Here is a 19646-nt window from a genome sequence, read left to right on the forward strand (position 1 = left end):
GAAAAAGGGACTAAAAATGACATAACTAGTTATCTAGATGATTTCAAACCAAAAGAACCATCCCTGATTTATTTTAATAAAAAAACGTAATAAAATAAAATTAAAAAACTCTAATTTTTTCACATATATCTTCAAAATCCTTGAAAATGACTGTTTATTCATTTTCAAATCCTTTACTTAAGAATGTAACCTTCAAAATTCGATTGGGATACTGAAAATTCAAAAAAAAAAAATTTGTATAAAAATTATGAATTCAAACAATTAGGGCGCATTAGGCATTTCAATGGTGAGAAATGTGGGGAGTGAGGTTTATGACTGATTAGAAAGAAAAATTTTACCAAATGAACTATTGAGAGGAGTTGTAAAATTTAGATACTATTTAGAAAGAGGGTCTTGTTCAGCACCAAACATTTTGGCCAACATTTTAGTCAATCATTTTTGTCATACATGGGTTAGAAGTTTTGGAATGGACTGATTTTTGGTGAGGATGATCTCTACGGTGAGGAGATCATCCTCACAAAAAATCAGCCCATTCCAAAACTTCTAGCCCCATGTTTACAAGTTGAAAAATCATGGACCATTCATTTTTTGTAAATCATTTTTGATGAGGTTAGAAGTTTTGGAATGGGCTGATTTTTGGTGATGATGATCTCCTCACCGCACATGTATGCTCAACTCCCACGCATAATAACCCGCCAAAAGTTTGCGTGAGAGAGAGACAGACCGCCCACAATGGCAGTGGAAAGCTGGATCATTGGCGACGAGAGCGCCAAAGAAATGCTCGCTAGGGTTCTAACAGAGCGCCCATTCTTGCTTCTACCTCCTCTCCATCGCGTTCCATTACGTGTTGGTAACGTTGTCGAGATCGTTGGCCCATCTCCATCCGCCAAAACCGAGATCTTAATACAGGTTTCTCCAATCCCTTTTATTTTTATTTTTATAACCATTGTTATAATCGTCATCAGTTCCATCATCTTAATCTTTGTTTATCATTTCACCTTGAGTTCAATCGAGATTAAACCGTGAAAATGCAAAACTTACGCAATTTACAAGATAGTCGCATCGATTTATGTTTGAAATGATTAGTTCCTGTTGAATTTATCATTTGAAGTCATAAAACGAAGTGTTGATCGATTTGGAACCTCAGAAAAAAGAAGAAGAAGATTTTAACAAGTCGTTAGCTTTAGTTGTACCCAAAGAGTAAATCGTATACTAGGTGCATTATTAATACAGGAGTCGGATTTCCACACACTCAATCCATTTTCCACGTGTTGCCTTGAGATTCGTGCTAACACCCCGTCGACGGTCACCTCAACCCATATGTTTGGACGGATTGTGAGAGCCCAGCACCTTGTTCATCACTTTGGCCAAGGCCATGTTCCCAAATGCAAGCCAAGTAGGGCAAAGGCAGAGCCAGGATTTTGCTCATGTGGGGGCAACCAAGAGTAGAAAAAAAATTTGTGGGGATGATTAAGAGTGAAAAAAATAGTTGTGGGGGCAACTAAAAATGGAAAAAAATAATTTGTGGCGGCAATAGTGGTAAATTTCTTTACCCGCCATTAAAATCTGTCGCAATAGTACATTAATCAATAGAATTTGAAAACTCTTGTGGGAAATCTGCCCCTGAAGTAGGGTACCTTGGCCACATTGAGCCTAGTTACCACTTACCACCATAGAGCAAATGTACCTCGGCTCCTAGTAGGGCCAAGGTATTTGATGATGATAATGATTTAATATCGTTGAAGATATTGTAGATATATTTCAAATATAACAGTTTGGTTGATATTGTCAGTTTAGGGTAGTTTGGTATTTTTGTAGTTTGTGCTCAATGTCTATGAGCTTGATCCTTCATCGATTGAAACGAATTCGGTTGTGGATTTTTTTATTATCCTTATCCTCCATTGCTCCAAACGACATGTGCTTATATTGCTCGGTGCGCTTTATTATATATTATTGATATCAAAACCGCACAGCTGATGAAGAGTAGTTCTGTACTTAAGTAATTAAATATCAAGGTGTCCTGAGAATATTCCATTTTAAGTGAAGTTTTCCCGTTAGATATTTGCTAAAATCCTTTTACCTATTAGAAATATATCGTTTTTTCTCTTGCATGTAGGCTGCCATTAGTTGTGTTCTTCCTAAAGAGTGGAAAGGTGTACATTATGGTGGTTTGGAGCGCCTAGTAATGTTCTTTGACTTGGATTGTCGCTTAGACATTGAACGCCTCTCTCAATCTCTGAAACATCGTATAATTGAAGCTAATGGTGAGTACTTTTTTTTCTTCTTCTTTCCATTAATTGACATTCTCCTTTTTGTCAATTTGTGTTGCCATTGTTTTTTAAATATATCGGTGAATGAACTTGCTGTTTTTACCCTTTCTTTTTTAGTGGGAGTATTTCATATTTGTTTCGAGGGAGGAAAATCCTCTTCTACCTTTTTGCTTGAATTTGTATGAATAAAAAAGTTTAGGGCTTGTAAAATTTTAAGTTGGGTCCCAAGTTGCAAAGCCTTCGACTAATTTGAGGTGCTGATTCTCTTAGGCAGACAATTCAGGATGTTAAGCCTCAAATACAACAAATTAGGGTGCCAAGTCATGGATGCAACCAATCTATGAGGCTAAGCCTTGGACATGGCCAATTTGGGCTGCCAAGTCTCATGTTCAGGCAATCTAGGGTATCAAATTCTGGGGGAACTCTATAAAATGTGCCACTCCTTGGATCCAACCTGTTTGGGTCTCTCCTCCAAAACTTGGATAAACTCTACCCAAGGTCCAAACCCTTGGACAAGACCAATTAGATGCCTCCAAAACTTCAAATAATCCCATTCCAGGGTCAGGCTCCTCCGGCAATAGCAACTTGCTTCTGGCATCAACATATAATCGCCCTTTTTGACATCTTTGGACCTCCTTTTAAGGTGGTTCACCATCTTATGCACTAAGGAGTAATTCTACTGAATCATGTAGGTCGTCTCATGCCAATGCCTATATATGGAATTCTACTATGATAAATTCTTGACTGGAAAACACTAGCAAATGGAGTCAAATTGGCTCCAAACATGGAAACCGGCAATTTTCACCAAGCTTAACTCTATAAGTGTAAAAGAGCTGATTGTGCTAGGCACAAAGACATAGAAAAGGAACTAATCATTATAGATCATATGTCAAACATCCATATTTATCTTCTTCAACTTGGAGAGGGCTCAAGTTACAAACAACTCACATCCTATTCATCAAATGTGGCCTTTTCCATCTTAAACAAGATACACACACACATACACACGGAGATCTTGGGATGGAAGATCCAAAAAAAAAGTGGATTGAGACAATGAAAGAGGATACAAAGACACTTTCAATAATAGAATATATGGCTTTGGACAGAGGGGAAAGGAGGAACAAAATTTGTTTAGCTGACCCCAAATCCTTGGAATAAGGCTTTGATGATGATGATGATGCCTATGTCTGTATTATGTTATATTAATTTTCTTATATTAAATGGATTCCCGTGTTTCCTAGTCATCGCTTTGTGGACAAATAATTATCATCACCATCCTTCTTGTTGTCAGGGCACAATTATTTGGGGTCAGCAACACAAGTTATGTTTCCCATTCAATTTTCTTTATGCATTTGCACTAGCTAAGTGCTCTTATTGAAGGTGCCACCTTGGTGAGGTGGTGAAGTCTATGAGTGCTAATACCACAAACCTGGGATCAAACATTACCTTCACCTGTTTACACCGATAAAAAATGCTATTCTTAAAAGCCCTGATGATGACTTGAAGGTATTAAAATAAGAACAAATAGATTAATCAGTTTCAACATCAAGAATGACATTAATTCATTGGTGGTTGATTCCATCATGTTTAGGATCAAGAAACAAAGTCAGTTGGGAGCCAAATGAGTGTACACAGAAGGATGATACTGTGATGGCATCGACATCCAATTTTGATGAAGAACTATTCATAGCTTGCATGAGACGTTTCTTATATGTCCGTTGTTACAACAGTTTTGAGTTTTTAGCTACTCTTAAGGTGCGGATTCCTTCACTTAGTATATCGATAAAAAATGGCTTTCTTAATTTAGATGTTATCCATAAAATGTGAGTTGGATTTGACATGTATTTGCATTAGTAGACAGAGGGGACTAATTGTCTGTTCATTCTTTTGTTTCCTTCTTCTCTGTTAGTTGTCAGATTGCTGAAGTGTCTGCAATGATAATAATAAGAGTGAAGTCCCAAAAATAATAAAATTTGCTAGTAAGTCCCTACTAAGATGGTGACTAATATTAAAAATGCAAACTCTTCAACAATATGCATGTGTGTCTTTGTGCATTCGTGTGCGTGTGCATGTTCTTGTGTGTGTGAGGTTGCTCGTTTGTTTGTCCGTTATTTGGAACTAAATTTTATATACCAGTTAAAATTAAATGTGTGTGTCAATTAGTAGGTTGATTGCTAAATCTGAGTTTATAGTTATAATTTATATATTAATAATTATAAAAATCTATATGTTATTATAGATAAGTAACTAGTAACCAAAGTTTCTAATGAGATGCTTCTTATTGGATTTATAGACGTTATGCTATCAACTTCAAAAGGAAAGAGAAGCACATGGTGTTGGTGTTCAGTTCCTAATGATTGACAGGTTTTTCTTCCAGTCCCGAACATCTGATTATGCCACATTATTTTGCATGGCTTCCTGTTAACACCTATGTTACACATGTTTCAGTTTGTAGGTTTTTGTTATGTGTTATGTATGCTATATATATATGGTCAATTTCATGATTATGTTTCAGATGTCACTTTTCAAAATAACAGTTCTTGCTCTCAACTGGTAATTAGTGTTCTTGCTGTGCTTGAGAAGTTTGAATTATTAACAAGTTAGTTTTAGTCTGATGTTTTGAAGTTCAAATTTGTTCAACCGATGACTTAACCAATTAAATCTTGAATTCTTCTTAGTCTTGAGTCGATGTGTCGATGTTTTAACTTGGCCTAAACGAAATTCTCATCTATCAAGCTGTGTATAGCTCTAGTTTCCTTTTCCTCATGTGAGGGGCATCATTAGGAAACCAATCATGTAGAAATGCATCATAGAAATGTTTCTCTGAATTATCATAGGATAGTTAACACCACATGTACTTGTCTATATTCCAAATCAGGTTTTCACTTATGAAATGCTCATGCATTTTATTATCTCTGCCCTTCATATAATTCTCCAATATGTTTACATTTGTGAGGGACAGTCCCCAATACGCATAGTTGGTGGATTTACTTACTGTCCACAATATGTGTGTACATGTGGCAGGTAGTGGGGTGGTGTACTGCATGATAAAATGGAAATAAAATCGAAGGTTTAGAATCTTGTTTTTAGGTAATGTTTTGTTCAAGAGAAAAATCAAATCGTTCTTGACCAAAACATTCTGAGACAATCCAAAACGTTCTTGAAACATTTGGTGTTTCAAGGTCAATGTTCTGTTTCGATCTAAGGTGAACTGAAACTGGAATATTCCACTGAAACATTCTAAAATGGCACAAGACTTTGAACCATGGCAAAATCTACCGATTACATTTAACAAAGAACAATGTAATTCTCCTTCATACCAACTTTGGGATCAGCATTGCACTGCTAAAAGCTCAGCACAGGCCAAGTTATTTTATTTCTATGGTAGCTTTCCTTTAACATTGCAAAGTTACCCTTGACGAATGTGATCCTACCTCCAAAGGAGTTTTTTTCCTCCACATCCAAACCTTTTCTGACCCTCTCAATCACAGCATGCCAAATTCTTCTAGAGCATGACCTAGCCCCCAAAGGGAGTCAAGATGGGATATTGAAAATCTTACCAAGAAGCAACCCCACTCTCCTTGCACAATCTTAGATGTTCGATCCTTCTTCTCTACACTAACTAATGACAGCTTGGTTTATTCTTGAAGGAAAAAAAACAGCGAACTCTTTGCAGATTAGCACCTCGGAAATTGATTATCTAGCAGAACAATAATCTAACTATTCATTAGATTAGAATCTGAAATTCAACTTTGATTTTCCCCAGCATTAATGCTTTTTATTGGGCGGACAGAGCTTCCACACCCCTGCCGCTGGGAGGTGACAACAGGTAATTTACTCATTTGAATTTTGTCAATATGGTGCAGAAATCAATGTCAAAACATGTGGTTTTTTTTTCCGGACCCTACACTTTCCGTAATGATATATACCAAGCCTGTTGTTTGATAGTCTTGTTATAAATCTTTGCCATGAAGAAAGTGGAATCCAAATACTAAAATAATATTAGCCAAAGATAGTTTGTTGGATCAACATTCTTGGTTTGATTTTGTGCTAATATTGGGCTTGCTAATTCATGCACATTTGTTGTCTCTTTGGACCTTCCAAACATTAGACGAAGCAGAATAATTGAAAATTGATTTAGAAGAAGAACATTTCTGTTTGGTGGAAAATTTGAAAGAATAAAAAACTTACCACTAAATATAAACTAATCCACATTACCAACCATATCTAAAATTTCTTTCTCATTACTTTTGATTAGTCAGTAAAGTATACAGTCCCCTAAATTTTAGTAAGCTTTTACCACCTCCCTTCCATGTTTTGCTTTTTTTGTAGGAAAAGCTTGTCTCTTCATAGCGTGGTAGGAGCTGTTGTTCAGGAAATCCAAAAGCTTTTACTAGTGCAACCAATGCTACTTTTGGCAACAAAAGCAACCATATTAGGGGATGGACCTTTAATGAGTGATCACAAAAGGTTAGTTCATAAATTGTCCTATGGTTATCGGATGCTTACATCTAGGATGTATATACCAGATTAGTGGTGTTTTCTTTCCTTAAAGTGGGCGTAGAAACATGCATTTTCTCCCCCATCTTGAAACTCCTTCACCATGGTCGCATGATCACTTCAAACTACATCTGAACAGCCGTTCTGTTTGACTGGATGCTTACATCTAGGATGTATATACCAGATTAGTGGTGTTTTCTTCCTCAGAGTGGGAGTAGAAACTTGCATTTTCTCCCTCATCTTGAAACTCCTTCACCATGGTCACATGATCACTTCAAACTACATCTGAACAGCCATTCTGTTTGATCTAGGAGTCCCATCTCCTTCTAGGTCCTTGGTAGACTTGAGGATCTCCTCTTACTCAAAGGACCTTTTTACCCAATTACCTTGCTCTCGACTAAATCCATTCCATCCAAAAGCGACTTGCTAGAGAAAGTTATTTTCTATGAAAATGCCGATTGATATCTTGCAACGAGAGTAAAACCATGTGTTTCCCTAGAATTTGTGGAGTGGTACAATCCAATATGTTTCTGTCACGGGTGCTTCACTGTTTAGAAGAGCCCATGCAACATAACAACACTTGAAAGGGGTGAGTGACCAAGATGGGCAAGCCAATCAGCTCCAGCATTCTTTCTTTGATCTAACCGGGAATCAAGTGCAATCTCTACAACCCACATTTTTAACTGGATGGACCCATGAACCTCACGACCTCTACCAGTTGTCTTTACTGTCCTCGAGTCATGAGATGTATATTATAAGAAAAGAAAGATGCTGAACCTGATAATCTAGGGTTGGGTTTAAATTGTGAATGCACGTTATCCATATCTTGCAACCTAGCACTAAACTGATGCATGAATGATACATGGACATGATTAAGGGTTGCCTTGAGTGTGATATATATCCGTAGACATTGTTATTGAGAAAAGAAAAAAAAAAGGTATGATAATTTACCTCAAATTTTGTGACCTAGTCTAGATCTAACTGCCCAAGACTCTATGCAACAGGAATCTTGGAAAATGGCCTTTGCAAGATACCCCAGATTTAAGAACTTCAAAAGGTCCTCAGAAACATTCATATCGTGAATACATGCCTTCAATCTGGCAGGTACTTGATTTATTATTATTTGGGTGTTGGTGTGTTGTACTGTTGTATGGAAATATAGTTCGAGAACTCATGCATTTTAAATTGAATATTTCACCGGAGAGATATATTGCGGCATGAGTTGGTTTAATCTTAGAATTTAACAATATCTAAGCTCAGCAGGGTTTGAGAACATGAACTCTTTTTCCTGGCATCTGTTCTTTGTGGCTTCAAATGAATATTGATCGTCATCTTTGGCTATATGATTTATAAGACCTTCTACTTTGTTCTATATCACATTTACCCCGACTAATGATTTGGTCTTATCCATCCTGAATCTTTTTTTTTTTTTGTGTGTGTGTGGGGGGGGGGGGGGGGGGGGTTTAAGATCTTTAAAGAGGGGTGGTGTGTTATCAATGAAATTTTACTTATCAAAAAAAAAAAAAAACCATCACATTTATTCACCAAAAAGAACTTAAATATAGACAGAAGCGAGCTGATGCTAAATGACCATATTGAGGTATTAGTATCTTTGGTCCTCGACTTTCAGTCTCCTACTATTTTAGTTGGAGCAATTAATATTTGCATTTTTTTTTTCTTATTCATCATAATTGTTCAACAAATCTTTTTGAAGACCATAATTTACCCTCATTTTTTTCTTTTTGTGTTCTTGCAGTTATTTATTACGCACAGGATACTTGTACAAGTTTCAGGTCTGATGGTTCTCTTTTGCTAAACCTCAAATTGACCTCAAATTGTGGCTAAACTTATGTGCTACCCTCTTTTGATACTAACAAGTCACATCCTCTCCACACACAGATCTGTTCTTGACTTTTTGCCTAATGGATTTGCAGATGAAGACCTTGATGACAGCAAACATAAAAATCAGTCAACTTATACAGCTGAATGGTTGCTTCCATCACTTAGTTTCTTCGATAAATTTAGAGTGAACAATGTGAGAACATGCATGCCTCACTTTATGTAAAATCGCTTCAAAATCCCAACTTTAATAATATTTTCTCATCCTCATTGGATTTAATTTCTCTATCATATGTCATCCTACAGGCTGGTATCTATATGGTTTCCTAAAGTCCATAGATACTAATCTGGAATCAAGTCTAGCTGGCTTTTTGAGCTTAATCTCTTCCGTCATGCTGGGTTTTGGCTTCTGACTTCTGAGGACTGACTTCTGAGGACTCTTCTTTTAATTCCTTTTGCAATTTGTTGCATGTCTTTGAAGGAATGAAATTGTAACTATTTTTTATGTGAAGCATGACGATTTGTGCAATTCCTTTTTAGTAATTTTTGTAATTTTTTTATTATTATTGCAAATGCTTCTCGTGAGAGTTTAAATAGACCTGGGGAGATTTCTAGCTTGATTTTGCAGAATTTTACATGAAGCTCATCTAGGTGGTTGTTTGAGTCTAGTATAATGTTTTCGTATGTATAGTCTCACCTAAGGGGTGGGGATACCCATGATAAGCAAAAAATAATAATAATAATAATAATGTTTTTGTACAGGTTCAATTAGGAAATACTTAATAAGATTCCTCTGTTATTTGGTTTAGACATGGAAACTTTAGGGTCTTCAAATACTTCTTTTATCACAGATTAATAGCTTTGCAAGTTTAATCTTGGTCTCTTCCAACTTCACTGATCGCCTTTACCTGCTCGGTCTGGTCTGACCTGTTGACATAACTAGCATCTAAATTAGGCTCTGGTTCAATCACAAACTGCATAGTTTATTCTGTTGAGAAACATCAAGAACAAGATTATCCTCAATAGCCTTGACAGGATAATTTGAGAAAACCGGACAAAAATTATTCACAAATGAGCTATTCCTTCCCAGCTCACTGAGATCTATACACACATGAACACAGGAACATTCACCATCTCCTTCACACCTAACACTTCATCTCTCCCTCTTTACACTTCCTGAGTAACACCAGTGGAGCGCTCACAGAGTAAGGTTTCGTCAGAATGCCGTCCATGTTTCATAGCGTCATATATCTCGCCATCACCCCAAAGCGCATAGGCGTCTTCTCCATGCACTGCATCATCTCCAATCAATAGTTCTTCCTCTGACATTCGTAGTGGGATCACCAATCGTATCACAAGGCAGATTATAGTTGTTATGACAATGTTCCAACCTATGATGAAAAGGCCTCCTACTATCTGTTTAAGAAACTGCACTCCTCCAGACCCTCCATAGAATCCTCCCCTAGAGTTGGTGACGGGCAAGAAGAGTGCGCAAAGTTCTGGCTCAGCAAGTAGGCCGGTTGTGGTGCCTCCCAAGAAACCGGCAACAGCATGGGTGTGGAAGACACCGAGGGTGTCGTCAATGCTCTTAAGTAATTGCCACTTCCTGTCAACGATCATCATGGTGAACCAAGGAATGCTGCCCGAGAGAATTCCCATTATAATTGCAGCCCATCCTTGCACAAGACCTGATGAAAAAAAAAAGTAAAAGTATTTATTTTTTTGATAAGTACAAAAAAATTTAATAGTAGCTCCAATAGCGATGAACAAAGAGAGCCGACTCAGATGATTTGGCTATGCTCAACGAAGGCTGATTACTATCCCAATTAGATTTAGGAAGACTCAAAAGACGTGGATGGAGATGGTGAAGGCATATTCGAGCTAACTTTTAATGATAGAAGACTTGACTTTGGACAAGTGGAATGGAGGAATGTGGTTCATTTAGCCAAGATATTTGGGGTAATAAGTCTTTGCTTGTAGAAGTTTGAAGATATGAAATATGGCTGTTTTTCAATTATCATACTTTTCATGTCCATCTGTTGCACATCATATCAGACCCTTTTATATAGAAAGAAGGAAAGAAATATTACCTGCTCCAGGGGTTATGCAAACAAGCCCTGTGATCATGCCTTGAACGGCTCCGATCACTGAAGGTTTCTTAAAGAAGATGACATCTAAGCAGGTCCACGTAAGGAGGCTTGTTGCCGCGCATATGTTGGTGTTTAATACAGCCATTGATGCATCAATGTTCGCTGTATAAGGATCGCCACCATTGAAACCAGCCCAACCCATCCACAAGAGCCCTGCACCCGCCAACGTCAACAAAACATTGTTTGGAGGGAACCTCTCTCGGTCCTTGCTCAAACGTGGCCCCACCTAAAACAACGCCGTCGTCCATGATCATCAATTTGATCTCAGAACTTAACTACATTTTGGGTTTTTTCATTTACCTCTCTGAATAGCAAGGCATAGTTGAAATATTTCTTTTAAACATTTGACCTTAAAACAAAATGATTTGTGATTTCTAATCATTTGATTTAGTTTGGGAAATAAAATGGGTTTTTCAAATTAATTTGATCAAGGAAGGATATATAATAAATCTAATTATTGAAGGTGTTATATTTAAAAATAAAATATATATTTCTTAAGGTAATTTTTACATATCCTCTAATTTTGTAAAATAAATCAAAGGGTTACCAAATATCCTTATTTATACGTACTCCACCTAAATCAAAGGTTGAATAGATTCAGTGGGGAAGAAATGTGTTTCCAAAGAAACCAAAGTTTTTACTCTAAATATTTTAGAGGTCGAAGATGATGGAATTTAAACGAGAAAAAACAATGACTACAAAATTAACAAAAAAAGTTTTTAGCCTAAAGATTGAAGAGGTCAAAGACCAAGGAATTTTAGGGAGAATAAAAAATCATGGGCTATTCGCAAGGTTTTTCTATAATTTTCTGCAAGTCTTTCATAGAAGACCCTGGTCAAAGAGTATGTCATTAGTTTGAAAACAGTGTATCTCAAATATTAACCAAAAGAGGAATTTACCAAAACAGTGTAGAAAAATCGTGAAATTACAGTATTTGGGGGGGGGGGGAGGTTGGTTGTTATGGTTTTCAAAATATTTATAAAAAAATGAAGTACACAATTTTTTTTCAAAAGAGAAACACTTTACTAACTTAGTAAGATTTCAAATCTTTACTAAGGTGGTGTTTGTTTGCGCTATTTTTCAGTGCTTATTGCTGAAAAAAATTAAATTCAGCACTTTTGTCAAAATAGCGCGTTTGTTTACTTGTGCTTATTGCTGAAAATAAGTGAAAAAATTCAGCACTATTTTGATGCTGAAAAAAAGTGCTGAAGCGGTAAGCACTTCGCTTTTTTCAACACGGACAAGTATGCCCTTTGTTTTTTTGAGCATGGACAAGTATGCCCTTATTCTTAAAAGGATATTACCTCTTATATCCCATGGATAAGTATATAAACACCCCACAAATTAATAAATCCACACCATAGCTAAATTATTTTGTCTTGTATGGGTTAAAGTTTTGGAATGAGTTGATTTTTGGTGAGGATGATCTCTACAATGAGGAGATCATCCTCACAAAAAATCAGCACATCTTGAAACTTCTAACCCTATCAAACAAGTTCAAGAACCGTAAATTATCCTTTTTTTTTTTTTGAAAACTATTTTTAACGAGTTAGAAGTTTCAAAATAGACTGATTTTTGGTGATGATGATCTCTAGACCATATAGACCATCCTCACTAAAAATTTGCTCATTCCAAAATTTTTAACCCATATAAAACAAAACAAAAATGGCTATAGTGTGGGATGTCCTTATTAATTCATAGGGTGCTTTTATAATTACACATCCATCATTTCCATCGAAAATTATTCATCCAAAATTAAGTTCTTTTAAAGTTGATTTCAAATTTTGGTGACTTGTATGACATTATTATTTTTAATTTGAAATTTGTGGGTTTTTATAAATAGAAATTATTATTTATAAATTGAAGATATTTGAGTATTATTTATTATTTAAAAATAAATTGTATTTTAATTTTATAAAAATAATATAATTTATTGTGTTTGATAATAAATAAGTATTTGAAACATGTAAACAATGTATAATATTATTGTAAGGGTAACAAAGACAATTTATCAGTTTCAGCAATGTGTAACAAACATGATTCAACATCTAAACAAACAACTTTTTCAGCACTTAAATTCAGCGCTTATAAGTTTCAGCGCTTAATGCTATTCAGCACTTATTTTTTTCAGTTTAACAAACAGCACCTAAGAGTCATTGATCTCGAATGGATTATCAAATTGGCAATCCAACCCCACAACCTTTTATTTCAAGGAAAAACTTAAATAAAAAACAAAAATTCAAAAAAATATTTTTTGGGGACTTCATCCAAAGTTTTGAAAATGGACAGCTAGAGAATTCCTGTCGGACTAAAATTAAAATTTAAGGGTAAAAAATGCAAGGTGAGCCCAAGGACCATTAGTAAGGTTTGAAAGCTAAGTAAGGCCGGACTTACTCTTTTCAAAATGATAAATTTTCTTCAGTAAAATTTCCTTTTTTTTATCTCTCATAAAGAAACGTATAAATAATGAATGATGATGACTGTCATGATCATTTGTATTTTTTACAATGTGTGTATAAAAGTAAATTAACTAACTATTAACTATGGTAGAAAACGAACGTACTGTTTTGAAAATAATAGTTTCTCACCAAATCGGTAAAAATATGGATTTGGTAAAAACCCAGAGAGATATATGATCTTAATTATCCAAGTTCTAATTAATTCTCACCCAGTAAGCAGCAGTGAAACCAGCAATCCCAGAAGAGAGATGAATCACATAACCACCAGAGTAATCCATAACTCCCCAATGAAACAAAAACCCACCACCCCAGAGACTAAAAGCACCAACTGTGTAAGAAAAAGTTAACCAAAGCGGAACAAACACCATCCAAGCCCTTATATTCATCCTTCCCAACAAGGACCCAGCCAACAAAATCAAAGTTATAGCTGCAAACACAAATTGAAAGTAAACCATTGACGCCATCGGATAAAGAGGTGCGGCGACTGGAGTCTCCACACTACCATTTTGGTAATATTGTGTCGTGTTAGGTAATCTTGCTTGTCTGATTAGGAATTTTTGGCCTAACGCTGGACCAGCTTTGCCCCAAAAGGGAAGGAGTTGGTCTCCAAAGGACATCTTGTAAGCCCAAGTGACCCAACAAATGAGAACAGCAGCAAAAGCATAGAGAGCCATGAAGGCAGAGTTAACGGCCCATTTCTTCTTAACTATGCTACCATAAAGGATGACGAGACCGGGTATGCTTTGGAGACCAACAAGTGTAGCTGAGATCAACTGCCATGCGTTGTCACCTTTGTTTAACCAATCTGGGGCTGCGGGTGTGATGCCTTGGTAGGCTACAGGGATTGTCACGTTAGCCATTAATCTTGGTTTTTGATTCAAAGAGAGTAACTATATATGGTGTATTACTTGTGGTTTATAGACTTAAAATATATATAGTGGAGGTGATGTAGGAGAGGGGGCTCTTATAAAATTAATAATTTTTATTGTTTATTTCTTAAATTTTAGTTTTCATGACTAATAAAAAATGATTCATGATATTACCCCCACCTAAACATATGAATAAACCCTATAAGGGATTGAATTGTAATAATTTGACTCTCTTTTTTGTATGCTTCCTAACCTGATAATTCATAGAACCATAAATCTTTGTCTTTATGTAATCCAAATAAAGGATTTAGGATTTTGTGAAGGGAGCATACAAAAAAAAAAAAAAAAAAAAAATCAAATTATCTCGATTCTAAAGAATTTTGTTATAAAATCACACAATCAGTTAATGGGATTTTGTGACTGTAGCATCCATTGACTTAATAGTGTGATTTAATAACAAAATAATTTATAGGGTTTATTCATCTTTTAATGACGTATTAATAGCACAACCTCAAAAATATCTGATGGGTACATTTGATAATTTCTTATCGAACCCATTTAGATCTAGCTGGTAGCGGATTTTCGAGTGGATTCATTTTTGTAGTACCTTTGCCTTTTTGAGACAGAGAGGGAGGAACAAGGAACGGATTCTCTGTAGTAGTTTTTCTTGTAATACTCTTTCCAAAGGCAAGAATCCATCTTGGAAAAAAGTAAAATAATCCATCAGGCATGTAAGAATCATGTTTTAGATCAGATTTAATAAATAAATAAATCTTCTTTAAGTTTAATCAAGGGTTTTGAAATTGACTAGTCATTGAAATAAAAATATTCAAAGAAGGGGGTTTGATATCTATGTCATGTGGCATTCTCTCAATTTTATAAGTGCACCATGGGAATTACATGGAAAAACTATTACAGATCGAGGATCCGCTCCCGGGACAACAACCTAGAGTCAATAGTGAAATGGAAGCAAAAAATCGATAACCTAACAAATTAGTTAACTCGTCTTTATTATGTGCAATTATGCTACTCAAAATACGTTGGTGACTTATTTTTGTTTATTTATAACTATATGTCCGACTAGGGGAATTAGAACCAAGGCATATGAGACCCTCCCCTGGGAACATGCAACGCCCACACATCACACACACCAGATAAATGAGATAACTCCCTTGCGAGTGGCCCTAAGGAATATTGCTCATAATGGATATCAAACACACAACCTACAGACGCTCACCGCTTACTGGATATATATGCATATATGTAGTAACGTCACCATAACTAACTAGTATTTTATTTTCAACCACAAATTAGTGTTGTCAATGGATCAGATGGGATCGGATTTGGAATTTAATCCATTTTGATCCAATAACTATGGATTTGGGTTGTGGTATGCAGTATGCACACATAGCTCTTAGCGATTGGTACATGTTTCCTAGTGATCTGTTTTATTTGGACATCCCTAAGGCATATCCCCGTATCTATCATATTTTTTGTGTGTGTGTGTGTGTGTGTGTGTGTGTGTGTGTGTGTGGATGTGTTTGATTTTCAAAATGAGAAATTAATTTATTATCTCTTCCCACGTTTCACTCTCATTATTAGAACATAGAAAATTACAACCTTTACCTTCATTTTTGTAATTTGTTTTTCACATGTCCCTATCTCATTAGAAATTATACACAAAAGAGTAGAATAATGGTGCACCCTAGAAGAAAACTGTGACGTTGGATTGAAATTGTATGGAGTCTGGACTATGGTGGGACGGAGTTTTTTGTCGTATTATGATGAAGATTCGTCTTCAACGACATTGACTAACAGCTTCAAACGTTCAGCTGATATCTTCTCATCTCAGCCATACGTTTATGGTGCGCCTCAAACATCCTAACGAACAACTAGGAGGATGACAGGAATCTTTTGGGTTCATGGAATCTTCTATTAAAGCGAAGCTCTTTTATGTAGACAGAAATATCCTTGTTAAAAGAATTCAAGCGAAGATCTTTTACGGACGCTTTTTGTCTTTTAAAAGAATTAAAGGGTAGTCTCGTCATTTAAAGAATTCTAAGGGCGTTCCACCAAACGGTTGAGTATTTGGCCAAAATTACTGACCAAACTACGAATATTTTGCAAAATCGTTACGTATCTTTCTTTTCTTTAAATCGATAAAAATGTTGTTTATCCACTCTACTATTTACTATGTATTTATTTTTATCAGAATGGTTATTTTCTGTAGAAACATTAAACTCGAATTATTTTTAATTTTTTTATCAAAAAAATACCCATTTAGTTGAATTAGCTTTTAATTTTATATCCTTATATTCAATCCAAAACAAATCCTAAGAGCAACTCCAGCGGTTATACCCACCTCCATACCTTTTTATGGGTAACCATTGGTTTATGGATAACCCCTTTGAATATTCGTGAGGGTATACCCTCCAACCGTGCTAATCATAATTATAACAGGTTATCCATAAATACTTTAATATCTAAAAAAATAAACAATTCAGTCCTTAGTAAAAGTTGGATGCCAATAACAATCACCACGAGATGAATGGTTGAGGAAGTTTCTTTTCTTCGTCCAAACAAACTTGATACTCTAAAATAAAAAAAAATCATTAAGAGAGAGAGAGAAAGAGAGAGATGCGTCATTAATAGGGGTTCGAAGTTTAATTTACTTTCAAATGGAGGTTTGAAAGATAGTTTCTAAGGGTTTTAAAGAGCAGGGAGAGCTCAACGATCTGAAAGCCTCTACAACCAGAGCTACTACCCTAGTCAATGGATAGAAATTTTCCCTCCAAAAAATGGAGAAGCTATTTAGAACTACCCATTTAGGGTCTAGAAAATCCCACAACCCAAAATGGGCCGGGAGATAGGTTGTGAGTTGGAGTTGCTCTAAATATTATTCTAATTTATTTTTGTAATTTGATAAAAAGTAATATTTTTATTTATTTATTTGAGATTCATAAGAATAAGAACGTTATAAAAGTAATAGAGTCACGCTGGAATAACCTCAGCCTAGAAATTCATATCGTACTTCCTGACGTGAAAGTGAATGGTTCCCATACACTTTCACGTCAAGAAGTATGATCGATGCGAGGTTCCAGCTGGAGGTCCTTTCAGCATTATTCAAAATAAAATTCCAGTTGTGACCTTTGGGACTATGAGCATCCATTTATTTTCGTAAAAATAAATATGGTGATCCACAAGATAGATCGAGACTACCCACCTTATTTTTTTTTTTGTTTTGTTTTTCAAATTTCAATATTTCATGGGCCTAGTGCGATGTTGAACCCTAGAAAAAACTTTGTTGTTAATTTTAGGGCATTTGTAACTTTGTCTAATGAGCAATAAATTAATGCCACGTGTATATGAAAAAAGAAAAAATTAGGAGTATAACAAAATTATCGAATTTCTAAAATCCAGATTCTCTTTCTACATGTCTCATTGATAGTTGGATGGAGAAACATGTCCAACATTGATGCACTCTATAAAACAGACCCATGACGTTAAGTAGAAATGCGGACGGAGGTTTTTGTTGTATTATTAGAATCTGACTGAAACCAAAAACAAACTAATAGGATCGAAGGCCAAGTAGATGATTTTTTCAAATTTTATTTTATATTTTTTATATAATAAAAATTAATAGATACTCGAAATTATAGTCTATTATCCGTGTTTTGGCTCTACTTTTTCCAGCATTGGAATCTAAACAAATTAAAATAAGAATCTTTTTATATAATTTCCTTTAGAAGAGCCCATGCAAAGTAACAACACTTGAAAAGGGGGTGAGTGACCAAGATGGGCAAGCCAATCAGCTCCAGCATTCTTACTGTGATCTAACCGGGAATCAAGCGCAATCTCTACAACCAACATTAATTTTAGCTTGAGTCATAAGATGTATATAAGAAAAGAAATATGTTGAACCTGATAATCTAGGGTTGGGTTTAAATTGTGAATGCAAGCTATCCATATCTTGCAACCTAGCACTAAACTGATGCATGAATGATACATGGACATGATTAAGGGTTGCCTTGATTGTGATAGATATCCCTAGACATTGTTATTGAGAAAAGAAAAAAAAAAAAAAGTTATGATAATTTACCTCCAATTTTGTGACCTAGTCTAGATCTAACCGCCCAAGACTCTATGCAATAGGAATCTTGGAAAATGGCCTTTGCAAGATACCCCAGATTTAAGAACTTTCAAAGGTCCTCAGAAACATTCATATCGTGAATACATGCCTTCGGTCTGGCAGGTACTTGATTTATTATTATTTTTGTGTTGGTGTGTTGTACTGTTGTATGGAAATATAGTTTGAGAACTCATGCATTTTAAATTGCATGTTTCACTGGAGATATATATTGCGGCATGAGTTGGTTTAATCTTAGAATTTAACAATATCTAAGCTCAGCAGGATTTGAGAACATGGACTCTTTTTCCTGGCATCTGTTCTTTGTGGCTTCAAATGAATATTGATCTTCATCTTTGGCTATATGATTTATAAGAACTTTTTTTTTTTGGTGGTGGTTGGGGGGAGGGGGGAGGGGGAGCTAAGATCTTTAAAGAATTCAGAGGGGTGTTTTTTTTATATATTATAGATCTAGTGGGTAGATGGGATTGGGTGTGTTGTATTTCTAACTCTTAATTTTATCAATGAAATTTTACTTATCAAAAAAAAAAAAAATCACATTTATTCACCAAAAAGAACTTAAAAATAGACAGAAGCAAGATGATGCTAAACGACCATATTGACGTATTAGTATCTCTGGTCCTTGACTTTCAGTCTCCTACTATTTTAGTTGGAACAATTAATATTTGCATTTTTTTTCTTATTCATCATAATTGTTCAACAAATCTTTTTGAAGACCATAATTTACCCTCATTTTTTTCTTTTTGTGTTCTTGCAGTTATTTATTACACACAGGATACTTGTACAAGTTTCAGGTCTGATGGTGCTCTTTTGCTAAACCTCAAATTGTGGCTAAACTTATGTGCTACCCTCTTTTGATACTAACAAGTCACATCCTCTCCACACAGAGATCTGTTCTTGACTTTTTGCCTAATGGATTTGCAGATGAAGACCTTGATGACAGCAAACATCAAAATCAGTCGACTTATACAGCTGAATGGTTGCTTCCATCACTTAGTTTCTTCGATAAATTTAGAGTGAACAATGTGAGAACATGCACGCCTCACTTTATGTAAAATCACTAATATTTTCTCATCCTCATTGGATTTAATTTCTCTATCATATGTCATCCTACAGGCTGGTATCTATATGGTTTCCTAAAGTCCAACGATACTAATCTGGAATCAAGTTTAGTTGGCTTTTTGTGCTTAATCTCTTCCGTCATGCCAGGTTTTGATTTCTGACTTCTGAGGACTCTTCTTTTAATTCCTTTCGCAATTTGTTGCATGTCTGTGAAAGAATGAAATTGTAACTATTTTTTTATGTGAAGCATGATGATTTGTGCAATTCCTTTTTAGTAATTTTTATAATTTTTTTAGTTATTGCAAATGCTTCTCATGAGAATTTAAATAGACCTGGGGAGATTTCTAGCT

General features: G+C 35.4%; 2 protein-coding genes across 10 annotated transcripts; one reads left to right on the forward strand and one right to left on the reverse strand.

Moving 5' to 3' along the window:
* Positions 1 to 655: 655 nt before the first annotated feature.
* Positions 656 to 19497, forward strand: XRCC2 (homolog of X-ray repair cross complementing 2 (XRCC2)). 9 transcript variants are annotated; one of them, XM_086438343.1, is made up of 10 exons: positions 656 to 909; positions 2117 to 2264; positions 3862 to 4025; positions 4564 to 4634; positions 6037 to 6099; positions 6603 to 6740; positions 7775 to 7874; positions 18992 to 19028; positions 19159 to 19259; positions 19351 to 19497. In XM_086438343.1, exons 1-10 carry the CDS (start codon positions 733 to 735, stop codon positions 19372 to 19374), a joined length of 1023 nt encoding a protein of 340 aa, XP_086294469.1. In that variant the 5' UTR covers positions 656 to 732; the 3' UTR covers positions 19375 to 19497. The 9 variants fall into 9 exon arrangements, with proteins under 9 accessions (XP_086294469.1, XP_086294472.1, XP_086294471.1 ...); XM_086438342.1 differs by lacking the exons at positions 18992 to 19028; positions 19159 to 19259; positions 19351 to 19497 and adding exons at positions 8527 to 8563; positions 8705 to 8805; positions 8916 to 9205 and having other exon boundaries at positions 659 to 909; XM_086438341.1 differs by lacking the exons at positions 18992 to 19028; positions 19159 to 19259; positions 19351 to 19497 and adding exons at positions 8527 to 8563; positions 8705 to 8895 and having other exon boundaries at positions 659 to 909.
* Positions 9590 to 14201, reverse strand: LOC147402931 (ammonium transporter 3 member 1-like). The gene is made up of 3 exons (XM_086438340.1): positions 13428 to 14201; positions 10700 to 10985; positions 9590 to 10297 (listed from the first exon to the last, which is right to left on the reverse strand). The coding sequence occupies exons 1-3, from the start codon at positions 14076 to 14078 to the stop codon at positions 9777 to 9779; spliced, it is 1458 nt and encodes a 485-aa protein (XP_086294466.1). The 5' UTR covers positions 14079 to 14201; the 3' UTR covers positions 9590 to 9776.
* Positions 19498 to 19646: the final 149 nt, after the last annotated feature.

This window comes from Akebia trifoliata, chromosome 4 (genome assembly GCF_017979445.1).
Source record: "Akebia trifoliata isolate Shusen 1 chromosome 4, ASM1797944v1, whole genome shotgun sequence".
NCBI lineage: Eukaryota > Viridiplantae > Streptophyta > Magnoliopsida > Ranunculales > Lardizabalaceae > Akebia > Akebia trifoliata.

Excerpts from the sequence above, each read along its gene's own strand:
- XRCC2 (XM_086438341.1), top strand. The coding sequence starts at position 733 with ATGGCAGTGGAAAGCTGGATCATTGGCGACGAGAGCGCCAAAGAAATG. Across the intron at positions 6,100-6,602 it reads CCGCTGGGAGGTGACAACAG|GAAAAGCTTGTCTCTTCATA; the intron begins GTAATTTACTCA and ends CTTTTTTTGTAG. Across the intron at positions 8,564-8,704 it reads GATACTTGTACAAGTTTCAG|ATGAAGACCTTGATGACAGC; the intron begins GTCTGATGGTTC and ends ATGGATTTGCAG.
- LOC147402931 (XM_086438340.1), bottom strand. The coding sequence starts at position 14,078 with ATGGCTAACGTGACAATCCCTGTAGCCTACCAAGGCATCACACCCGCA. Across the intron at positions 10,986-13,427 it reads GTTTCACTGCTGCTTACTGG|GTGGGGCCACGTTTGAGCAA; the intron begins GTGAGAATTAAT and ends GCGTTGTTTTAG. Across the intron at positions 10,298-10,699 it reads TTGCATAACCCCTGGAGCAG|GTCTTGTGCAAGGATGGGCT; the intron begins GTAATATTTCTT and ends TTTTTTCATCAG.